Source organism: Bactrocera dorsalis, chromosome 1 (assembly GCF_023373825.1).
Source record: "Bactrocera dorsalis isolate Fly_Bdor chromosome 1, ASM2337382v1, whole genome shotgun sequence".
Lineage (NCBI taxonomy): Eukaryota > Metazoa > Arthropoda > Insecta > Diptera > Tephritidae > Bactrocera > Bactrocera dorsalis.
The window spans coordinates 105,377,465-105,402,252 of NC_064303.1; the positions used below are offsets into that span (position 1 = coordinate 105,377,465).

Consider the following 24,788-nt stretch of genomic DNA (forward strand, 5'->3'; position numbering starts at 1 on the left):
TTTCTTATATAGAACCAGCTGGCAGCTGGCAACCGGCTTACCTTGAAGTCACTCGTGACTTTCAAATCACATGACGTTGCGGCGTCAGCGCCACCCAAGCACTGGCCAGGCATGGCGCGTGCTTTTCTTATATAGAGGCCAGCTGGCAGCTAGCTACCATTGAAGTCACTCGTGACTTTCAAATCACATGACGTCGCGGCGTCAGCGCCACCCAAGCACTGGCCAGGCATGGCGCCTGCCTTTCTTATATAGAGCCAGCTGGCAGCTATCAACCGTTGAAGTCACTCGTGACTTTCAAATCACATGACGTTGCGGCGTCAGCGCCACCCAAGCACTGGCCAGGCATGGCGCGTGCTTTTCTTATATAGAGGCCAGCTGGCAGCTAGCAGCTAGCAACCGTTGAAGTCACTCGTGACTTTCAAATCACATGATGTCGCGGAGTCAACGCCACCTAAGCACTGGCCAGGCACGGTGCGTGCTTTGCTTATATAGAGCCAGCTGGCTGCCAGCAACCGTTGAAGTCACTCGTGATTTTCAAATCACATGACGTCGCGGCGTCAGCGCCACCCACGCACTGGCCAGGCACGGTGCGTGCTTACTTATATAGAGCCAGCTGCCAACTAGCTATGGTATGTATTACTGTAATCAAATTGAAAGGGGAATAGGTAATTTTTTTTTCTGTAAGTTGGTAGTGGTGTTAGTGACATCTATGCTAAATTTCAAAATATTTTTTCTCTAAAAGTGAATTCTTCGATTTTTACTATTTATTAAACAAAAAAGTGTGATAATGCACCATCTCATACTGTATTGGTTATTCGTGATCATTTCGCCACATTTTCAACTAATATCGTGTCGCATTCACCTAATTTACCTTCGTGTAACTTCTGGCTATTCAGCAAATTTACATGACCACTCCGAGGACACCGTTTTGACTCAATTGAGGATATAAAAGCTGAATCGAAGAAGGCTCTGATGGCCATCACGACGGAGGATTTTTCCAAGTGCTATGATGACTGGAAAATTCGTTGACATAACTGTATTGCAGCGGGAGGGGATTACTTTGAAAGAAATAAAATGGAAAAAATTCACTTTTCAATTTGATCACAGTAGTATACTAACCTCTATATCATGATAAATGAAACAATTTTAAATACATAATAAAAATTGTTGTATTACAAATAGCCAGCAAGATTATTTTTGTTTTTTTTAAGAGGATATGTAAACATAATCATTACTTATACTGGAAAGTAGTTGTTAAGCTTTAGAAAATTTCGATTTCAAACTAACTGATTATTATTAATTAATATTTTTCTTTATTTTTTATTGCAGATCTTTTTATAAAATGGTTCACAGTGAGTCGACATCAATATGTATATGAATGCTTCAATTTAAGATTTATTGGAAATATATGTGTATATCGTCACCTAAAATACAAAATAACGTAACATCACTTTTCATAAGTTTACTGGCGAAGGAAAAACGATATAATAAAAACCACTCATATTGAAACAAAATTCGAGTTTTTGTTAAAAAACGGTTATATTTATAATGGTTATGTTTGACAGGGAAAACTGAAAATTTTAAGCAATAAAAAACTCAATTTCAATTTTTTTTGATGATACGTTGTTTTGAAATTTAGGTGACGATATGTACTTCCGTTTATATACATGTATGTACTTATATATATTTTTTGCAATACTTTTCACTCAATGGCATATTTAGTACGAGTATGTAGACATTTATTTTCTTACTTTCACCGTAAAATCTCTGTAAACTAAAAAGTAATTAATTACATAATATTATGTGCCCCAAATTAAGCTGTTTTTGTACGCTTACTCAGATTGGGAGCTGTTAAATTTATTTTCGTCAATGTTACAAAGATTTATGGCTGTTATAAGCGTCAAAGAAGCCATAAAAAATGCCAAAATGTGTGAATTTTCTAATTTCCACGGTATTCATTGATATAATTTCGCCATATAATATACTTATATACAAACATACCTACACAAGGATATAGCACTGTAATTGATTGATTCATTATCTGCTAATTGGGCAATTCTAAATGTTCACACTTGTTAACAGCATTCAACAAAAAAAGTTCCACAAATATCTAGATCGTTTTTGTTTAAATGTCCAAAATTGTTCTGATTTATATCTACAATGACCTTTTCCTGATTTCATTACTTTTCCAGTGAAGAAATAATTCGTCTAAACGATTTTGCACTTAAGCAGAATTAGCACTTAACGCTCACTCACCACTTGGCGTAAAAGAGAGACTTGCGTACCATACAATCGGTGAGTACACTTGTGCACTAATCCACATTTTAAGGACGACTTTTGATTTTTGGAAAAGATTTCCAATTTCACCACTTAAATAAATATTGACTTTGTGGTTTTAGCTGGATAAGTTAGTTGACAGTGCAAATTTACTTATTCATTACAATTTTACATATGCTTCTACAATACTTATCTATTCTCTATCCAATCTGGCGCCTTAGAACTCTAGAGATCACAAAAGATGATCTACTTTGGCATTTACAATAGGTGTGTTTACATATCGTACGTTTGCAAAATTTATAACAAAAGACAAAAAAATGCAAATCATACTTTTTCGCTACCGTTTCGGCAATCCTTCGTGAATTTTGCACGATTAGGAGCATCGTGCTTGTGCGCATGGTGACTTGCAATATATGGTTAAATACATATGTATATACATATGTAACTACATAAATTCATAGTTGAAAATATTGAAGTCAGTAAACGACAGATGAGCATAAGAGGTCACGATGCAGATTGGCAAGGTGTTGTATGTTCTTGTATCCTGAGGTCATATTAAGTTTACCACAAGGAAATGGTACGAGTATGTACATAAATGATCATTGTGATGAGCTGAGACAGGTCCGTCTGTCTGTATATACGCGATCGAATGCCTCAGATCGTTTTGAGATATCGATCTATCGAAATTTTCCTCAACTCTATTTCTCCCCAAGAAACTTTTCATATGTCAGGATTATCAAATATCGAACCACTATTTATTTAATTTATTTTCGATATAAGTTTATCAAGATTATTTTCTTTTTGACACGACTACGAAGGTATTGTACTTCTTATATCTTATATACATATGTACATATAAAGCTCTTCTCACCCGATACAAATTTATGGATCATAGAGTGTCCAGGAGCTTTTAACTGATGTTTTTAGTATGTGATCAGCAGACTGACTAGGTTTGTTTTAAAAAATATCGCGAATTTTCTTAAAAAAGTGATAAAGGGTGATTTTTTAAGAGCTTGATAACTTTTTTTAAAAAAAAAACGCATAAAATTTGCAAAATCTCATCGGTTCTTTATTTGAAACGTTAGATTGGTTCATGACATTTACTTTTTGAAGATAATTTCATTTAAATGTTGACCGCGGCTGCGTCTTAGGTGGTCCATTCGGAAAGTCCAATTTTGGGCAACTTTTTCGAGCATTTCGGCCGGAATAGCCCGAATTTCTTCGGAAATGTTGTCTTCCAAAGCTGGAATAGTTGCTGGCTTATTTCTGTAGACTTTAGACTTGACGTAGCCCCACAAAAAATAGTCTAAAGGCGTTAAATCGAATGATCTTGGTGGCCAACTTACGGGTCCATTTCTTGAGATGAATTGTTGTCCGAAGTTTTCCCTCAAAATGGCCATAGAATCGCGAGCTCTGTGGCATGTAGCGCAATCTTGTTGAAACCACATGTCAACCAAGTTCAGTTCTTCCATTTTTGGCAACAAAAAGTTTGTTAGCATCGAACGATAGCGATCGCCATTCACCGTAACGTTGCGTCCAACAGCATCTTTGAAAAAATACGGTCCAATGATTCCACCAGCGTACAAACCACACCAAACAGTGCATTTTTCGGGATGCATGGGCAGTTCTTGAACGGCTTCTGGTTGCTCTTCACCCCAAATGCGGCAATTTTGCTTATTTACGTAGCCATTCAACCAGAAATGAGCCTCATCGCTGAACAAAATTTGTCGATAATAACACATTTCGAACCGAACACTGATTTTGGTAATAAAATTCAATGATTTGCAAGCGTTGCTCGTTAGTAAGTCTATTCATGATGAAATGTCAAAGCATACTGAGCATCTTTCTCTTTGACACCATGTCTGAAATCCCACGTGATCTGTCAAATACTAATGCATGAAAATCCTAACCTCAAAAAAATCACCCGTTATTTTGATATTTTTTTCAGTCATCGAAACAGTCGGTATAGTATTTTTCCGGGATAGTCCTCTGAACTTTCTTCGATTTAGTTCCTATCTCCTCAATCGTGCCAAAACAGCACGGGAACACAAATCAGGCGACTACGGTGGTTACGGAACGATATGAGTCGAGTTTTTGGTGAAAAAATCGTGAAGAACCAATACAGTATGACATGGTATGCATACTATTCAAACGCTATGAGCAAGGTCTCTAACTGTCAATCTACGATTTTCAATCACCAAAACTTTGACGCCATGAAGGTTGATGGTCGTCCAGGGCACGGTTCTTCTTTAACACGTTCACGGCATACTTTGAACTTCTAACGAGTACGCATAATAATATTCTTTCCGCAAAAAAAATTAACCAAATTTAACAGCTCAATAAAATGAACCCTTGAAAAAATCGAAAAATTCACTTTTGGTCCGCTCCATCCTCATCGATTGGAGAATCGGGTTCACCATCTCCTGATATTATGCTTTCACTGCCATTCAGCAGGCTGGAGAAGTGTTTCCTTCATAATGATCCATATGATCTAGACATCAGTCGCTGGACATATTCTGGGGTTCTGCAAGAGAATGCTCCTGTATTGAAACCTTCTCTTAGTCGTCACATTTTTTCGTAAAATTTACACCTTTTAACCAGCTTGTCAAGATCTTCGTACCTATGTCTTTTTTGTCTGAAAATGCCTCTCGCGAGTAGAAAATCGTTCAGCTGTCTGTTGTGATTACAACTTCTCGACATCGAACCTTCCTTGTATTTGTTGACGTGAGTTTTATGCTGCACAGAGGCGATACTTATCTTCTCTGCAACCAGATAGTGGTCCGATTCAATGCTAGGACCTCGGAGCGTACGCATTGGAGGCGTGTCTTCCATCTATCATTACATGATCGGTCTTTTCGATCCGGAGATAGCCAGGTGGCTTGATATTTTTTTCCTCTGATGGAATTTAATACCACCCCGACAAAGTCGATCACCCTCACCCTGAATTTACCGACCGTTGTGCCAAAGATACCGTCTTTGCCCTCCCTGGTTTAAAAGTCGCCAAGCCCGACATAGGACACATCTTTGCTTACATCGTTCTTCTCTTCCGTCGGAGGGTGGGCGACGGAGTCTCTCTCCCATCACGAATCCACCCTATTCTTAACTGCAGATAAATTTTACGAAAAATTTTACTTCTGGTAATTGATTTAAAGTTAACCATATCATGTAATGTGTAAAGTGTATCGAAATATATCACACTTATTGATAAATTTAAATAAATAATAGATTTTTGATCGTAAATCGAGTTTTCCGTGGCAATAATTAAAAGCACATTTTCTGCAATTAAATTCATGGTAGTTACAATGCATCCAACTGTTTTCCAAATTTCTATAATAACCCATCCGAATTTCAGATTTTCCTCATTATTGGACACCAGCTACTGAATCTTCAAAAAAATATTATTTTTATTTTCGTAGATAATCGTATATTTTTTATAGCTGAAATCGATTTGATAATTAATGATTTGGCAATTATACTTAGATACATACATGTGTATAAATGTAGTCAGCAACATGCGCAACAAACATACATTCATACTTCGCTTAAGCTGCTGGCGTAGATCGCTGGGTTCGTAAGGTAGCAATGCACCCACTGAGAGCAAATAAAGCCTAAACGCACCAAATTTCAAGTTTTACTTGCAATTGGAATTAAGCATAATGCTTTTTTTCTTGTTTTTGTCTATTTTTTAATTTGAAACCGCAGCTCTTTCAACCGCAGTGAGGCAGTTAGTAAGTCTGTCGGGTAAGCAGTAGCAAGTTAATTTTCGGTAGCGTAAAAAAGTTAACAACAAAAAGTCATATTAATGTGAAAAAAATGATAATTCTCGCAGCGAAGATTAATTATGTATGTATTATTTGTGAACATGTGTTGGTGTGCGCCTAATGTCGGAAGCTCTGTTTCTTTGTAGCTATAGCTTTGGTCCGCAACATCGTACTGTTGGACATTTTCAAATGAACACTCGAAACCTGTTCTGCACTTTGATACAAGTTTCATCTTTTCTGAAAAATAAAAATATTAAACTGTTGTGGGGTTGGGGAGGTACTACCAATGTCTACTCTTTGACCAAATTAATGAAGTTTAAACTTATAGAAACACCGCTGATTTAACTACAGCGAGTACCCTATTCACTCGCCACAGCTGTTGGTTTTAGCGGATGCTGTTTGCTGCCATGATCATCATTGTACAGCTGTTTAACAGCGAACTACAACAACAACTTGTGCGTATGTTGTTAAATTTGGTTGTTCTTTAGACACATTTTCGGAGGTGTAGCATTGATTAATGATGTATTGTCTTGAAAGTGAAGTAAATTCTATGAGAAAACTTTTTCATTATCTACAAAAATATGTTAGAGCTTTCTGATTTTTTTCTTTTTAAATTGCATATTTTAAAAATAAAAACATATTTGAAATTAGTTTTATATAAAATGGAAAACGAAGCAAGATTTAAAAGTTGCGGGGTTTAAATAACTGGATTTTATTAGTGCTTATATGGCAAAATATCCTGGAGGGTTAAGAAAAATAATTTTAATAACAAGTTGAACATTAGAGAGTTCGATCTTAAGAGAGGGAAAGAAGGTCCTTGTTAAATTTTCTAGAACAATATGTTAATATTTTGAATTCTTGACCAAGTATTCCAAAAATTCATATATCATATTTATAGAAGTGGTTTACTTTAAGAGCAAAGTATTAGTCGTTAGCCTAATCATAATAATTTTTTTATTCATTATGATCAGTAGTTAGAAATACATTTGCTTTTTAACTTTAGGCTGGCGTCCATCACGAATTGTGCCGTTGGTGGTCGGTATTCTGGTAGCGGTTTATCTTTTTTTAAATTTTTATGTATACTTACTATATCAAAATTCATTTTTGACTTTTTTTTGGGGAAAAATAGCATAGCATTAATTAAAAATAGTTTGTATGGAAGTTTTGATTTTGATAAATAAGTTTAAATGTCATATGTAGGACCCATATAAACAATTTAGTCAGAGATTGTAGCGATGTCTTGGACAATAAAGGTGTTCGAGGTTCTCTACTTTTTTAAAGAGAATCACAGAAAATTCAAAGTTAATAGGAAATGTTTATTATCTTTCGAAAGAACTTTTTTTGGCCTTTTTTTTGAGATTATCTCTTTCAAATGTTGACCATCCAACCGTTCAATTTTTGCTTACTCGTTCGAGTATTTTGTTTGATAACTGGCGAATGACAACCTTTATGTTTTGCTCCAAGGCCTGATTCGAAGAAGGATTGCCGCATAGAAACTGTGTATATGCCCACAGGAAAAAGTCTAACGGTCTAGAAAGTGAAATTATTTGGACATCAAAATATTCTCTTAATAAATCCATTGATTGTTGAAACCAAATATCGCCGAGATCCCGAGCTTCAATTTCAGTCATCAGATATTTGGTTATCATGGTGCGATAGCGATCGCCATTGACGATTACGTTCTCACAGGCATTATTTTTGAAGAAATATGGACCGATCCACCGGTCCACAAATCACACCAAACCGTTACTTCTTCAGAATGAAATGAATGAAGTTCTTAAATCTGTTCAGGTTGCTCTTCACCCCAAATGCGACAATTTTGTTTGTTTATATTCCCGTTGAGCCAAAAATGGGCTTCATCGCTGAATAAAATTTGGATCGAAAACGTCGGGTCTTCTTGGAACATTTGGAGAAGGGAAAGTCGAGCGGCTTCCGTTCTTACACAAGAAGCATTTTGTACTATCTCAATTAAAGATATCGACGTTAATTGCGCCAAGTCGTTCCATACGTCAGTCTAAGTTGTTGCGAAGGGCGCCGAATCTACTCTCCACGGTCTTCGTGTATACTCTCAGCTACGGCTGAATGCTATGCTCAGTAGGTCGACTTTGCTGACTACGTGAGTTTCTTGAAAAAATTGAACGATTTTAAAACATTGGTCTTCCGTAAGTCTTTCCATGATAAAATGCCGCGTGATCTGTCAAAAAAAGGCGTACTTTTTAGCCTTTAACCTCTATTTGGATCACATTTTATTTTATAATGAATTTCGCGAATATGCATATATGTATATCAAATTAAAAATTTGCACTCAAAAACTTGATTTTGATCGGTCAGTTTGTAAGACAGCTATATCCTACTGTGGTCCAATATCAGCGATTCCGGCAAATGGGCAGATTCTTGGTGAGAAAGGGATGTGGACAAAATTTCAGGTCGATTTCTCCAAACGATCGAATATACAGACAGACAAATCGACTCAGCTCGTCATGCTGATAATTTATTTATATGTATAAAGAGTACACCAAAAAAGTCGACGTTTTCTCCAACTTTCGATGACGTGGTGGAGCATTTCTTGTGAATTTGCAAAATAATCTTAGAAAATTTTCGAGTTTTGTGAAACGTGGCTTGATGAAATGGCAAACCTTGCTGAATAGACTGACAAAATTTGACACAAATTCGCAAACAAAAATGGCCACCACGAGTTGTCAAAATCACGTCGTCCATATTGTTAGAAGCTTAATAAACATGACACTAGGTAAACTCGTTCAATAAACAAGTGGCATATACAAGAAGAAACTTTAAGAGCTAAAAAGTGTGATTTGGATACAATTTTCCCGATATCAAATCTTAGAACATATATGCTTATGTTTGAAAATATCGCTTTAATATATGTATATCAGGGCGTATCCCGGAATATAAAAACTGCACAAATTGTGCTTTTTTCAAGTCCCTATATACTGAATGTTAGAATCTCTATGCAGATCATCTGAAGAATATTGAAATGAGTTGGTCCCGGTTGCGTATTCAAACAATCTTGCCAATAAGTCCTAAAAAGACAGCCCTCTTTACAAGAATCTTATAAAGGTGCACGCGTTTTTACAAAAAAAAAAAATTGTTTTGATTTTTTATATCCTTCATTTTTTGTTCTAAATTAATTATGGTTCATAAGTTTCTGATCATGTAAGAATACATACAATACATGATTATGTACACACATATATACAAACATAAATAACTCCACTTGCTGTGATCGACAACTTCGTAAACTACTAGTCGCTTGCTTAGGTAGCTAATGTTGAACTTGAAGGTGTAAATTTAACTTCCGTATTGTGTTATGCTATGTTGTCAAAATCAAAATACCAGCATACAAACGCCTTTTCAGCTTTTGCTTGTAAACAAGATCAAACACGCCATTCCTTTACTATAGCAGTAATCCTCGAAATGGGGCGTTCACAAACCACATACAACATTTACCCGACACATTGTTCCGTCAAAATAAGGTCAATTAACATAAAACAAATACAAACAGTGTAGCGCAAGAAGAAAGATTTCCTGCCAAATGTTGACGCTCGAGCAGGTAAACGCAGCGTCGCAGAGTAGCGGCTGTACTAATGTTTTCAGCGAATGATAAAGCGAGATAAAAACCGTGAAAATTCTCTGACTAACTCTCTCATATGTATAGCATGCTAGTTAGTTATAGTGAAAAAACCCCTTTTACTATGATTTACTACTCTTTCGAGCTGTTTCAAGAAGTTGGTAGTTGAAGACTAACTGAAGGCTTATTTGACAGTCTATGTATTTTTATTATGTGTATAGTTTAGCACTCACCAAAGCTAGCACGCTAGTACAGGAAGACGAATATGAGTCTGTTATCTTTGATGAAAACAAATTTTTACTGTTTACGGTTTTATGTTGTACAGTGTTGTATGTATAGTACAATAGATTATCCGCTCTTAATGGCAGCAAACTTGATCAACAATGGATTTGTTTTGAAATTCTGAAAGTCCTTAAGTCAAGGATAACTGTTTTTCGGTATTAGTTTTCCGTCGTTAAGTGTCGAATACATATGTATGTATGTACATATAAGTAGCAAAGGCAATAGAAACACATATAAGTAAATGAAAAGGTACTAAACTGAATTTTATTTTGTAGAACTAAATACAGTGTGTTTGAAAATTGTGTAGACATTGAACTGTATATTTTAATGCATAAATTACATTTCGAAATTTAAATAGCTTATACTATATGCGTATTTCAACATGTTAAATGAAGTACAAAATTATAGTTTCATTCCTCAAATCTAACCAAGCCATAGGTATATTGATAAAATTTGGAGCATTTCGTAACTCAATGGACCGCAGGCGGCCGCACTTATGTCATCATCAGGCACATTGTCCAGCAACTCAGTGGATTTAGTAAAAAATCTGATTCTTTTCTACCCCATCTGCCTAATGTCTCTTAAATTGAAGCAAGTCACATTCGGCTGAAGGATAGGTATTCGCATAGATAACGTTTCAGCGTCTCATCATCTTCCGCAGATGCTCTGCATTCCCCCGACTCCACTTTTTCCATATTTCTGACGGTAGAAGCTTAGGGGTTTTTGCCCTATGATAATTCCTCCCTGTTCCTGTTTGCCTAGAAGCAGAAGCTTTTTGGCCTGTGCACTTATAACACTACCTCAAAATAAATTTGTCGTACGCTACTATTCCAAGACCTTTTGTGTTCCTCTAGGGTTCATTGTTGCAAACAACCCAGAAGTTGATGAATGGTCTTGGGGAGCTTAGGGAATTGAAGACACAGTTCGCCTGCTTTTTCATTTCCTTCGATCTATATGACTGGGATAATGAGAGATGACATTAACCGAGTTACGTACTGAGAAACTAGTTATTTCCTGCTTGCATAACCTAACGCCAGATAGACTTAGTATTGGCTCTACGAACAATTGCCGCTCTGCTATCCAATGCTATCATACTAGTTTATGACCTTTCTGGTTAGATTAGAAACTCACATAGTACCTTCTTTTATTCCCACAATTTCAGCCTGAAAGACTGAATTGTAGTCATTTAGTTTGAAGCTACCTTCTGTGTATGGATTACTACAGAAGCAGCCCACTCCTGTCCATATTCCTCTTTTCTCGGTATTCTCGACATTACCAATTTAGCCCGAGTTCATTAACAAGGTTGAGTATGATACAATGCTCGTGATGACGTCGAGTCTAACTCTAACGACCTAAAACAATGAGCCGGCTGGCCGAAAGCATTGCGCCCCTCTGTACTTCACTTGTGCCTCTGTAATCCCCAGCAAGCATGCGCGTTGCACTTGTTCGACAATAGATCATATAGGATCGTTAACCCCACTTTGGGACAATGGCTCTTCAGCTTGAGTTCCAGATTCGAAGGACATTAGAAGCCCTGCTCTCAATGTGTTCTCTCTAACTTTTTTGACCTAAAATGACTCCGAGATATTTGACAGAGCTTGTGAATACCTGAAGCAGGGTAGACAAAATGTTGATATGTTGGATTGATAGACGCCCTGACTCTCCCTCCAGTTACCGGAGATATCAAGGCACCTTTGAAGCCCCTGTCGAGTAAAAGTATTAATTCATTGTACAAAGTAATCCAAAGCAAGGGGATAGGATCTTTCCTCCACAATTGTTCTGATAAGCGATTTTTATACCTTCCCCAACGCAATGCACTTTCCACGTCCCCTAACCCTAATACCATGTTTTTTTTTCTCATCTGCCTGTCTTAGATTTCAAATTTTATCTATCTGATTCTGATTAATTGTAAACGATTTACAATTTCGGCTACACTCGAACTTAAACTAACTGATTGATGAAGCATTAGCTTAATGTATAAGTTTAATCTGCCAAAATAGTGTCAAAGTCAAATTAATGCCAATAAATTACAACACTAAGTGTATTCAATCAGATTCCATAATTGACTTTAAAGATTTTCGCGTGTGCACTGGCACACTAAACATCGGAGTTCCGCGAATAAGAACTCTTTTTTCCTTTAAGTCCATTCTTATATAACTGCCTTCGCCTGCCGCAGTTAAGTCTTCAACACTTTCCAAAAACTATAAAATAGGTACTATATCCACTAACAATTCAAATGTTATGTATTTACATTTTCGTTTTTTCCTTAACTCGGACTCATCAATCGTATTGTACGAGCGCATTGTCCTCTCCTGCTCATCCTTGTATTGGCAACTATGCACGCACGTACACGTAAATACATATTGTACTTATGTATATTTTAGCAGCCCTTGGCACTTACACACCTTCACACATTCATAGATCCATACATAAGACTAGTTGACTCGCTGCCACACGCTGCGACTTTAATGGCTCTATCGACATGCACTCGCCAGGTTGTGCCCAAACAGTTTCCAGTCGCTGTTTGAAAACATTTCGGTTTACAGCAGTCACTCGGCACAGTTCCTCCTTGCAAGCAATAAATACGTAAATATTGGTGTGTGCTTATGTGCTGACAATGTCCTTGCATACTTGCACATTATTTATTATGTGTACTGCTTTGTTGTTTTTGCTGTGTCACATTGTTGCAATTCACTTAAGATGAAATTAAATTGTCAGCGCGACAAGGTCGTTGCGATCATTAACAGATGATCGATACAGTAACATAAGCATGCCGCGCAACTCAACTGCCGAAGGTCAATGCACAGTTGGTGCGAACATCCGAACATCGGAATTGTCAACACTCCAAGCCACCCACTGACTTGTCGCTTCGTCCTTTGCGCATAGCTCCTATTTGTTTGCGCTCGTCGCTTTCGTACTTTCGCAATATTGTTGCGCTTACAACGCCAACAATTCGCTTGCATTTCGTGCATACTTACGTCGCCTTCCTTCGGTTGGACTTCGTTTTTTCATACAATGTACATGTATGTTCATGTATGCATCGCTTTGTTTGTTGCCGCTAACGCAGTTTGATTTCTATTTACGTTGGAAATTCAGTTCAGGTTTTGATCTTCAAATCACTCTAATCGATTATGAATGCTTAGTGGGATCAATCGTTAGCTGGGACGCGGCGTGTATTCGCAGTGGAGCGTTGTTGTGGTGTCTTTCTGTTTGGGTGAATTTTCAGCTTCCTTATGGACAGTATTATAATAGATTTTGTGTTCATTGGAAAATGGTAGTGATTTTGTGTGCGAGTAGTTGGATACGCTAAAGGGCGGGTAGGTTGGAAAATTAAATTCGAAATGGTCGTATTGGAAGTTATGTGGTTTTCACTGAATTTGTCTTTTGGGTTACACAGTATGTAAGGAAACAGTATGCGTGTATGTACTTATGTTTTTTATAGGAATATAGATTCCAAAATAAGCAATATGTATATTGTGATAAAAAAAACATTTAACTTCAATGAGTAAGTCAAAAAACCCATTAAGGGGTTACATGTAAAAATTTAAATATTTTATTAGAATTTTTAATTTTTACAAACATACACTATTTACAAAGAAATTCTGAAATTTTTGGAAAAAATGTTTTAAACTCGGTCATTTCCGGTGATTCCTTGGAAAAAAGATGCGTCCGCATTGGCAGGATAAGTCCATCTAATTATGTAAAATACGTGTTTTAGTTAAGGCCTTGGCTTAGAACTTGGTTGCAGAGAAAACACTGAAAATTGGATTTTTGGCAGTCGTTTTTACAAAAAAATTAAAATTTTAGTGAAGATTTAGCAACTCTTTTATTTCAAATAGTTGTAATCGAAAAAGAAAATCCTTCGTGTAAAATTTCATGAAGATCGGTTGAGTAGTTCTCGAGAAATCTTGCCAACCGACTTCAAAAACGCAGTTTCGAGAAAAACGCATTCAAAGACGGTGCATTTAGCCTAGCTAGCCTCGAACGCACAAATTCTCAAGGCTGTATCTCCGAAACTATTACTTGGATCAACAGGACAATATTCTAAAGGTGTTGCAGAACTTAATAAGACAATAAAAAATCGATTTTTTTGAAACCCGTAAACCCATGTAACCCCTTAAATATAAGTCTGGTCTACATTGTGACTAGCCAATCTCATCGCTTTTGGAAAAATCAAAAAATAGCCGAATTGCATCCAACAATTCCGTAGGATTACGATATCTTAAACATTCAAATTATTTAGCAAACAAGGTATCTTTTCTCTTTCATAATATGTCTCTCATAAAGCTACCTATATGTTAACTTTGGGGAACTCAAGGGCTTTAATGCTTTAATATACCTTTATAACTTCCGCATTCGCTTTTTTATATGCCTACATGGGTAGAAGTCCTTTTCATTGAGGGTGTTTTCTAACGTGGCGGTTCCCAAACCCTGCTTGAGCCATATGTAAAAGAATCTTTTCTGGTCAGTCTCAAATGAATGGCGCTCAGAAAACTTTCCTAACTTGCGTAAACTTCTACTTCATCCTCCAAGAATAAGAAGACAATGCCTTGTTCTGAGATCTAAACAGATAATCTCTCTGGCGTTTTATAAGGTAATCCTGCAGTCTAAAGATATACTGAGCACATTTGGTGCACTAAACTGGCTTCTTAAATAATGAGGATCAGATTGCTTACAAGTAGACGCTTTTACCCGATGCACTGTTAAGAACCTTCGAGTCGATACATTTTAAAATTCCTAGTGGTTTCGCGAAACCATTACATCTTTACTTGTTCTCCCGTTTATATATTTCCAACTTTCTCTTTGATCACAGTCACTCATAAAAAGTAGCAGAAGATCATTGTTGAGGACGATATCAGTTTCTGCCAGTATACTATATGCGTATTGTATCCAAATTGACTATAATATAACGGGTTTTTCAATAAGAGCGCTAACACCGTTTTGGGATATCAATGAAATTCTTTATTCCTGTGAAACTATTTTCGATGCCATTTTGTATGGAACTCGATTTCTTTTTTGCAGAAGACGGTTTTTCGACGGGTTTCGAGCATAAATCGGCCGATACTGCAGCAATTTTACGTTCGACATTCGTACGAAGTTCATCAATCGTCATTGACTTATTGGCATAGATCATAGACTTGACGTAGCCTCACAGGAAATAGTCTAACGGCGTCAAATCGCACGACCGAGGTGGCCAATTAGCTGGGCCATTTCGTGAGATAACATATTCACCAAACATGGTTTTCAACAAATCGAATGTGACATTCGCTGTGCGGACTGTAGCGCCGTCTTGTTGAAACCACATATTATCCAAGTCCATATCATACAATTCGGACCAAAAAGATTCGGTTATCATTGAACGGTAGCGATTCCCATTCACAGGAACGTGTCGGTCTTGATCATCATGTAAGAAGTACGACCTAATGACGCCACCGGCCCATAAACCCCACCAAACTGTAATATTTACGACATGCAATGGTGACTCACGTAGTGTTAATTGCTGCCTCACCAATAACGCAGACATATTTTGCTTATTGATGAAGCCATTCAGCTAGAAATGAATCTCATCACTGAAAATGATTTTTCGATAAAAATTCGGATCATTTTCAAGTTGTTACTCAGCCCGATCCACGAACATACGATGATTCTGGTAGTCAAGCGGCTTCAGTTTTTGCGTCAATTTGATCTTGTAAGGATGTAGGCCAAGATCTTTTCGCAAAATTCGCCACAACGACGTCACAGAGATGCCCAACGCTTGAGAACGACATGTGAGAGACTGATTTGGGTCTTCCTCAATTGATGCGCTAGCGCCAACAATATTCTCGACACTATGGGCGCTATTTGTCTCATGTGTGGATTCAAAATTTTCCATTAGATGATTAATTGTTGATCTGACAGGATAATTATGAAACCCTAAGATGGACGTAGCGCTCTTAAAGTTGAGGCCACTGACTTCGAATTTCGGTAGTAAATTGTAATAAAAAAAATTGTTTTTTTGACAAATTTCCACAAAATTTAGCATGGAAAACGCTAAAATCTCCGAACAAATTGTTCACATCGGGCCGCTTTAGGAAAAACTTTTGTATTTAAAAAAATCGTGGGGCCAGCATCGGGTAAAAAAATTAAAATGTTTAAATTAGCCGACGGTGAACTTCAAACGCTTAACAGCAAATTATACCGTAAAAGCACACCTACATACTTGATTTCACAAGCAGATATGCTTAGACTATTATCTACATATGTATGCGCATCAATACAATTAATTCCATAAAAGCGATATTTAATGATTAATGATAACTTTTATATATAGCACTTGTAGTGTTAAGCTATTAAGCCATATTTTATTCAGAACCTACACTCAAATCATTTGCAGCTAATATCCTGCATATGTCGAGCACACTGTACTATATACATATGCATATGTATTACTGAGCAATCATATATGTATACATGTGGTATTTAAAAGTCATCGCTGAATGCCTCCCTTGTGCCTTTCATGCAGAGTTGTTGATGATATTGGCGATAGTGACCGCTAACTCCACCACATCAACGCCACACTTGCCGTAGCCGTCGCCGTCACCGTCGACTATGCGCCACTATCAGTGTTAATGGTTTTCCAGTGCGGCAAAATAGCGCAATGCCAATGCTAGTGTAGTTCTTACCAGCATTTCAACTCATTTACGGTAAATGCGTCAACTGCGGTCAGTCGGCCAACGCCACTTGACTATTTCCATGCATATGGCCATGTCAAAGACTGCTCATATGTATATATGTATGTGCATATGTATAAAATAAACTTATACGCATGTTGACTTACTGACATTAGTGGTTGGTCATTGGTTTCTGTTGGTCGGTGGTGGGCTATTAGGTCGCTTGGCTGGTGCAGTGGGATTCCTTAATTTCGGACTGCGTTCGGCTGACGCCTAGCGTGACGATCGCAATTGCCTTTATTACGTTATTATTGCGCTGTTTGTGTGTTTGTGTGGCGCTCAACGGTTACGGTTACGCTTTTACGCCAACAAAAAAGAATAATAAACAATAACCGAAAAATAAATAAAGAATAAACATACACACTGCCACACATACACAGGCATAACTATGTAAGTAGACTGTAAGGCCAACAAAAATAGGCAAGGAGCCTTAGTCTGAAGCACTAAACCAAAGCTTAGGTGTTGAAGTACAAGTACAAGTATGTAGAGGAGCCTAGGCATAGGACTTACCTGATTGTGTGTATGCGTAGTGACGCTGGCGAACTAAATTGGCAACCTGCTAACGCTAAGCGCTTGTTGTGCGCAAGAAATTTGTTGTGCACTGAAATGACGTTGGCAGGCAATAACTTTTTATATTCTAATTAGTTCTATATTTTTTTTTTTGTAGTATAGTAGTTTGTTTTTCAATGTGCAAAGTTGTTAAAGATGGCAGGCGGCAGGTAAGGTTAACGAAAATGTTGCATGCGCGGCAGCCAAAGGAGTAACGAACGACATTGTCCGATATTTAACGGCGTCGTTGAGAGCCTAACTACATACTAGGCAACCAGTTGTGAAATATTTAAATACACAGCAATAGGCACACACATAAATATATATGCAATGCAACGGCTCTCCTTCACCCCAGTCAGCAAGGACTTTTGAAAAATTTTCTCATATGATATTATCAACCGATACCACTGGATTTATTGAAGTTGCTGTTCAACATTTCCATACTGGTATGTAAGGTTAAATTTTTATTTTTTTTTTTTATAAAGTATAGGTATTTACATTTAATTTCGTAAACCAAGTTTTTCGATTGTAAGATCTAAATAACATAAAATGGTATAAAAAGTAAGGAAGGGCTAAGTTCGGGTGCAACCGAACATTTTATACTCTTGCAATTTGCAAGAATCAAAATGAGAAATACTTTAAGGTGTAAAACTTCAACCAGAGGATCAAAATCCAAGCAATTTTGTATATACATATACATACTATATATACATACATAACTCATACACTGACAGACACATAAGGTTCTCTAGAAAAACGAAAATCATTATAAGAAGTATAAGGGAGTTGGGGTAGTATAAACCCATTTCCATCTAATTTTTTTAATACAATATACTATTAACATGCTACATACTAAAAAACCAATAATATAAGTAGATAAAAGTCAGCCGAATATTCGAAAATCCTGATATAAGTTAAATGGGGGTAAGTCAAATTTTCGCTCAAATTTGCCTATTTTAGGCACAAAGATACACTGTTATGAGTAAAATTTCCATTGAGATAACTCACGTATTGCTCGATATATGAGCTACAAAATCAATCGAAAGTTCGAAAATCTTTATATTAGGTTTATGGGGGCTAAGGGAAGTATTGACCCGATTCGATCAATGTTTGACATGCAGACATACCTTTGTCAGAGAAGGATTATCCCTGAATTTCAAATATAAATCTCACACATGGACCGATATTTTCTGTCAAAAGTTAACTATAGATATTAGGGTCTACAAATTCGGTATCATGCGGCTTGAACAGTTTTTTTGGATTTGAACAAATCTTGTCGTAATCGCTCACCAAAACGTCGGCAGTATCACGCCTATCATACAAGTTTAACACCGGCTTCCATAAAGACATCTTATACCATCTCGGAGGTAAAATTTAATGTCACTAGCGTGATTTGTTATTGATTTTTTGCGCTTTTAGTAGTTTTTCGCAGTACCGTTTTATGGGAAGTGAGTGTGGTTATCTTTAGATTTTATCTATTTTCATACTGTCCGTAAAAGTTTTCATAATACGGGGTTTGTTTGGAAAATAATAGATCTGAGTCCATTTAAAAAAATTTATTGAAGCAATCGTTACAATTCTTTAAAAACTTTCCAAAAAGACTCCTCCTGCGTCGATGCAGCGCTGCCAGCGTGATTTCCAAGCATTGAAGGCGTCACGGAAGGCATTCTCTGGAATAGCCTTGAGAGCCGAGGTGCATGCTGCCTGGATCTCCTCTGTCGTGTGTGAGTCGGGGCATTGTCGTGATGCAACTTCTAATCGGCCGCGATGTCTTGTGCTTCGTCACAATGTCATGAACCACAAATTTTACCACACAATTTAACATCTGGGCTATTAAACGAATACTTAGTCGATGGTCTGATTTCAAAACTTTGCGCACACGAGTCACATTGTCGGTGTTTGTCGAAGTCGCAGGTCTCCCAGCACGGTCTTCATCAGCGACCTCTTCCCGGCCCTTTAAAAAGGTCTGATGCCACCAAAATACACCACTTTTTGCTAAAGAAACATCTGGGTAAGTCTGTTTGATCATATCAAACGTCTCTGCCGCAGATTTACAGAGTTTCACACAGAATTTAATCGTATACCTCTGCTCTAACGAAGGCTGCATTTTCAGCTTGCACCACTCACAAAAACACGTCACGCGAAAATGTTTGTCCTGACTCTCCAGGTCATCGGAGACAACCCGACCAGCCGATCGTGCGTTAACTAGGAACACCCTCTACCGAATCTAGTCGGTGCGCTCACGCTCCGAAGTACAGTTGCGACTTAAGAAAATCAGTCCTATTACTCTCCGGACAAGCCCTGGGTTGCATATATTTATTTTTGTCTCGAAAATTTGTCGGCACTTTAGTCTGTCCGCTTCCCGTAGGGAATCTTGTCGTCTAATTACCCTTAGCTGTATAAAATTCCTAGTCAAACTTAATTACCTTTAACTCAAATTAAAAATCGTCTAATAAACTGTGGGTAGCGAGAATGATCTACTCACCGATTATGCTCGTATTTCGTCAATATTTCTTTAAGCCTAATGAAAATATCTTTTTATTGTAATCTATTGCTAAAACTTTTATTTTTTATTTTTGCTACAATTTATGGATTATCTCTATTAAAATCCTACACTTACAAATATTCACAACCTGTCTTCATTAACTCTTTATCACAATGTATTGCCTCTTGGAGAACAACTAAAATGTAGCGGAACGGCAACGCTTCCATTTGCACGTTGTAACTGCAGTCGCATCGTCATTTCTGGCATGTCCGCAATGTGGACACTTCTCATCGGGTGGCTTTTTCCAACGCACGAAATATGTTTTATAAACGACGGCATGAATTTTGTTTTTGGGCTTTGGCGCTTTCGTGCGCTTGAAGAACCACCGAAATACGTTTGTGCGTCGTTTTGTTGCCTTACTTTCCGCTGGTGATTTGGTGTTATCCTGCCGAAAAACTTGCTTCATATCCAAGTCATTGTTATTTACCCAGGCTGCGTGTTGTTCTAGCGAGACTGCATCGTGTAGGGATGTCTGCAAAGCACCACTGAAGAAAGGAGGTGTTGGCGCCACTTTTGAGGGCGTGTTTAAAGGACTACCAAAGGCGCCTTTATCAACTTTGTTGTCATTCTCTATACCCGACAAACCATTCTCGGCGATACGTGCTGCCTTGTAACGCAGGTCCAACGGTTCCGCTGTGTCACTTTTACTAGGTTGTATTGTTATCACTTTTCCGGGCGCTTTCTGTTTCCAAAATAGTCCGAAAATTTTTGTGCGCGTGTCAAACACCTCAGGCGCTTCATTTACACGCCAACAATGCGCTAGTGGACACTTTAGCGTGGTATGAGTTTTGCCAGCGTTTGTGTTTGCAGCTTCTTCCATTTTCACCCGACTCACGGTTGTCAAGGGTAGTACGCGTCGGTTTCTTTGACAGGGAAAATAACGCAAGAAGCCTTTCCGTTGCGAACAATTATCACTTGACCTCTCTTCTTCTTCAGCAATCGTATCCATAGCGGCCACATGTTCCATTTGTGATGCAGGAATCTTTACCAAAATGTAATGATCATTGACTAAACAAATCTCCGAGACACGTTTCGGCCGTGTAGTGTTCGTCGTATTGAAGAAATCCGTTACATTGGCACGCTGATAAGCAATGAAATCGCCACGTGCGAGTAAATCGTCTGGCAAGCGATAAAAGCTTTGACTACTTCTTATGCCACCGGCCCCCGAAGTCGGTGTGTTCGACGTGGTAGTGCTGCTATGACTTAAAGTGTGCGAAAAACTCTCATCAGAGTCATCCAGCGCAAGTTGTGGGTGACGTATTGATGGCTGTAAGCTGCCTGATTGGCATTCGTGTCTTCGTGTCGACTCTTCACTATGAATTTCACGAAAATGGACATGTTTTCGGCGTGTTGTATCAGCTGGAGCAGACGAAATATATCGAGTTTTTTGTATATTGCGCTGCACTGACATTTTCTGTTTGAAACAAAACAAAAAGATTGCTATTAAATACATACATATGTATGTACGTGTGTGTGGTTGGAGATAAAATGTTATTAGGGTGATGCCATAAAGTATCAGAAGCATTATTTAGAAATTATATTAAAAATATTTTAGGTTTAAGCTATTTCAAAATTAATTTAAAAGTCTGTAAGCAGGGTTGCATTGAAATTAACAATTAAAAAAAATATATCTTTTTTCTAATTTTATCAATTTTTTTTTTATTTTTTTTTTATTTACAAAAATATTTTTTTTTTTAAATTAATTTTTAATTTTTTTTTTTAAACTAAAAATATTAATATTTTATTATTTCTTAATCCCGAAAATCTTAATTAAAATTAATTTTTAATTTTCTAATCTCAAATGCCAGATTGAAAAATTAAATAAGAAATTTTGAAACCCAAAAATCGATTTGAAACTTAAATTGAAAAAAAATCTTAAATACCGGTTTAAAAACTGAAAAAAAAATAGTATCCACATTCGAAACTAAAAAATAATAAGATATGACTCTTAGTCCGTTCAAAATAGACATTAAAGGTTAAATAAAATAAAAGTTTATGAATATGTATAAAACATGATTAAAAATAGCATACCAAAACTCCCCATCTTCTCGGTATATGGAAAAAAATACAATTAAACAAAAAAATTCTGAGACACGTTTTCGATTTCCCACAGAACCTGTATGTATGTACATGTATGTACATATGTATGTATATGAAAAAAAAAACAAAAATGATAGAAAATACAATTATGTATCTATAAAAATTAATTTATTTTTTTATTTTTTTATGTAAACGCTTTTTTATTTTCTTTCCAATTTGAAGGAACTAGTCAAAAACAGATTTTAAGTTTGTTATTTTTAGTTTATTTGATCAGATTTGTAGGACGGCTAGATATTTTTGGAACTGGCAGGACCAAAAAATTTAATAATTTTTTATATTAGGGCGTATTATTTCCTAAAATAATACGTTTAATATAAACGTTTTATAAGTAGTAAAAATTGCAAATAATACATCTCACATTTTAAATAAACATATTTCTATCACCTGAAAATATTTATATTGACAAAGTTGACACTTGAGTAAAAAATATAGAAATCCTAAATTTAAATTAGATAAGATGATACTAAAAATAGTAATGAAAATAGCGAAACTCGCATTCACTTTCATCATCCGCCATCGAACAAACTGATGAAGGCGTGTTTTATTCATAAAGCAAAACTTGAATGCTCATTTAATGAGAAGACACTGGTTTGACCAGTTGCTGTGAGAAAGAGGGAGGAGCCAAAGCGCTGAGTTCATAAGCACAACAATTATTTACACTCAATATGTCAAAAACTACAAAATAACACTCAAAATACGATTATCTTAAAATAACATTGCATACTTCTAGGCAGGCGCATGCTGCATTCGTATCACAAGAGGCTACCGTACGAGTAGGTTGAAGTAAGGCGAATAAACTTTTCACAAATGACCGTTAGTTTAAGTTTTTCATTTTCATTTTTCACATATGTAATTATTTAGCAACAGTTTCACATACACCTTTACACCAAATACATTACAATGTTTGTTGATAGTGGTGAAATATTATTTATTTCCTTTGTGACACTGCAGTATTTTATTTATTAAAGCAAAAGCAAAAATAAATAAATTCACGTTGCCGCAGCGACATTGAAGTAGCGGTGGCAATGCCAATAAAAGTTCAGCACGCACACATACATACATACATATGTACACATGTATGTATATACTTTACATTTATAGCGCAAAGGCAACACACTCATTTCACTCGTGTTGAGTCGTAAAAAACAAAACGTCTATGAATTTTGTAAGAGTCAATGGCACTGTGCTGAAAAATCCGAAAAAAACTTTCATTTGTTGTTATTGTAGTTTGAGTTGTTTATGTGCCTTTCACCGCAGCTGCAGAATTTTTCATTTCACTACATATTTTTCTGACTTCACTACTGTGAGTGCTACGTACGAGTATTTAAAGGTTCTTATTTGCTGCGCACACGAAACTCGACTGAAATTTGTTGAATTCTTGGCGCGTTGCAAAGCTCCTAGCACAGGCACACTGGCACACTACATATGTGCATGTGTATGGGACAGTTGTATATGTTTTATATTGTCGAGTTTTGGGCTGCATTGTTGCAACTAAAGTTACGAGACCCTATGGTTTAAATGCAATTACATACATTTTTATATAACCATACATATCGACACGTGAAATGCAAAGCGACGTAACTTCAAACAAGAAAAGTAGGAAAAACGTTGGCTTCGGTTGTACCGAGGCCCTAATACTCTTCACAGGTGCATATTTTATGGAATAAAAGGTTATACAAAATCTTTATCCAGATTTTGATCGGCCGGTTTGTATGACAGCTATATGCTATAATGGTCTGATCTGAACAATTTTTTCGAAGATTGTACCGTTGCTTTGGACAAAAGTTCATGCTAAATTTCGTAAAGATATTTTGTCAAATGAAAAAGTTTTCCATACAAGGACTTGATTTCGATCGATCAGTTTGTATGGCAGCTATGTATATGCTATAATCATTCGATTTGAACAATTTCCTCGAAGTTTATAGTACTGAATGAGCCAATAATCTATGTTAAATTTCGTGAAGATATCTTGTCAAATAAAAGAGTTTTCTATATAAGATCTTGATTTTGGCCGGCCAGTTTGTATGGCAGCTCATACTACAGTGATCGCATAAGAGCGATTCCGATAAATGAGCAACTAATTAAGAAGGAAAGGACATCTGCAAAATTTCAGATCGAAATCTCAAAAACTGAATGACTAGTTTGGGTGTATGTAGACTGGCAGGCCATTCGCGCTTCTGATATGAACTTATGAAAAGTGATGTTACGTTATTTTGTATTTTAGATGGCGATATGTATGTACGTATATTTTTTGAACAATACATCTACTGCTGATTGCTTAGCATTTGTAATTTTTTCCCACATCGGCTATTGAACGAAAATTTAACGGTAATGTCCCACATAAGGGAAATGAACAAGTCATATATTTTATATTTAACGCTTTTACTGAGCAACAACAAACTGAAAGCTGGCACGAAATTTTAGTTGAATCCCAATAGGAAAATCTCTTTAAGACTAAATAATAATATTTGCACATATGCTCCCAAAAACGTTCGAATGCATGTAATAATGCTGACGACGATAAAATAAAAGCAGAAAAAGCATACCCAAATGCTGCTGTTAACTTCCATTAGTAACAAGCTTCAATATTTCGAACAAATAATACGCGCTAAACAGGAAAATATTTATAAAGCTTCACTTTTTCAATATTTCTTGTAATTGTTTCGGGAACACAATTTTCACATTTATTTTTTCCAGAGAAAAAAATTGCATAAAATTTGTCGAAAAACTTATCAGGTTGCATAACTTTTCAATTTCCTACTGGGTTCACACCTAGTAAGCGTATGCAGTCATTTGAAGTTGTACTCACACAAAATTAGTGTTTGTTGTTGCTTCCATTTTCGTATTCGAAGTGCTGCATTATTATTCGGTTGTTATTTAGCCAATATCAATAATCAAAGTTAGAGCATTCAATGAATCATTAAAGCACGTGCTACAACAGGACGCCCACACTACTGTATATATGTACGTCCATA

At 36.6% G+C, this 24,788-nt stretch overlaps 1 protein-coding gene across 1 annotated transcript; it reads right to left on the reverse strand.

Moving 5' to 3' along the window:
- Positions 1–19,645: 19,645 nt before the first annotated feature.
- Positions 19,646–23,156, reverse strand: LOC109579385 (uncharacterized). Its single transcript, XM_049446266.1, has 2 exons — positions 22,538–23,156; positions 19,646–21,127 (listed from the first exon to the last, which is right to left on the reverse strand). The coding sequence occupies exon 2, from the start codon at positions 21,122–21,124 to the stop codon at positions 19,850–19,852; it is 1,275 nt and encodes a 424-aa protein (XP_049302223.1). The 5' UTR covers positions 21,125–21,127; positions 22,538–23,156; the 3' UTR covers positions 19,646–19,849.
- Between the last annotated feature and the right edge of the window lie 1,632 nt (positions 23,157–24,788).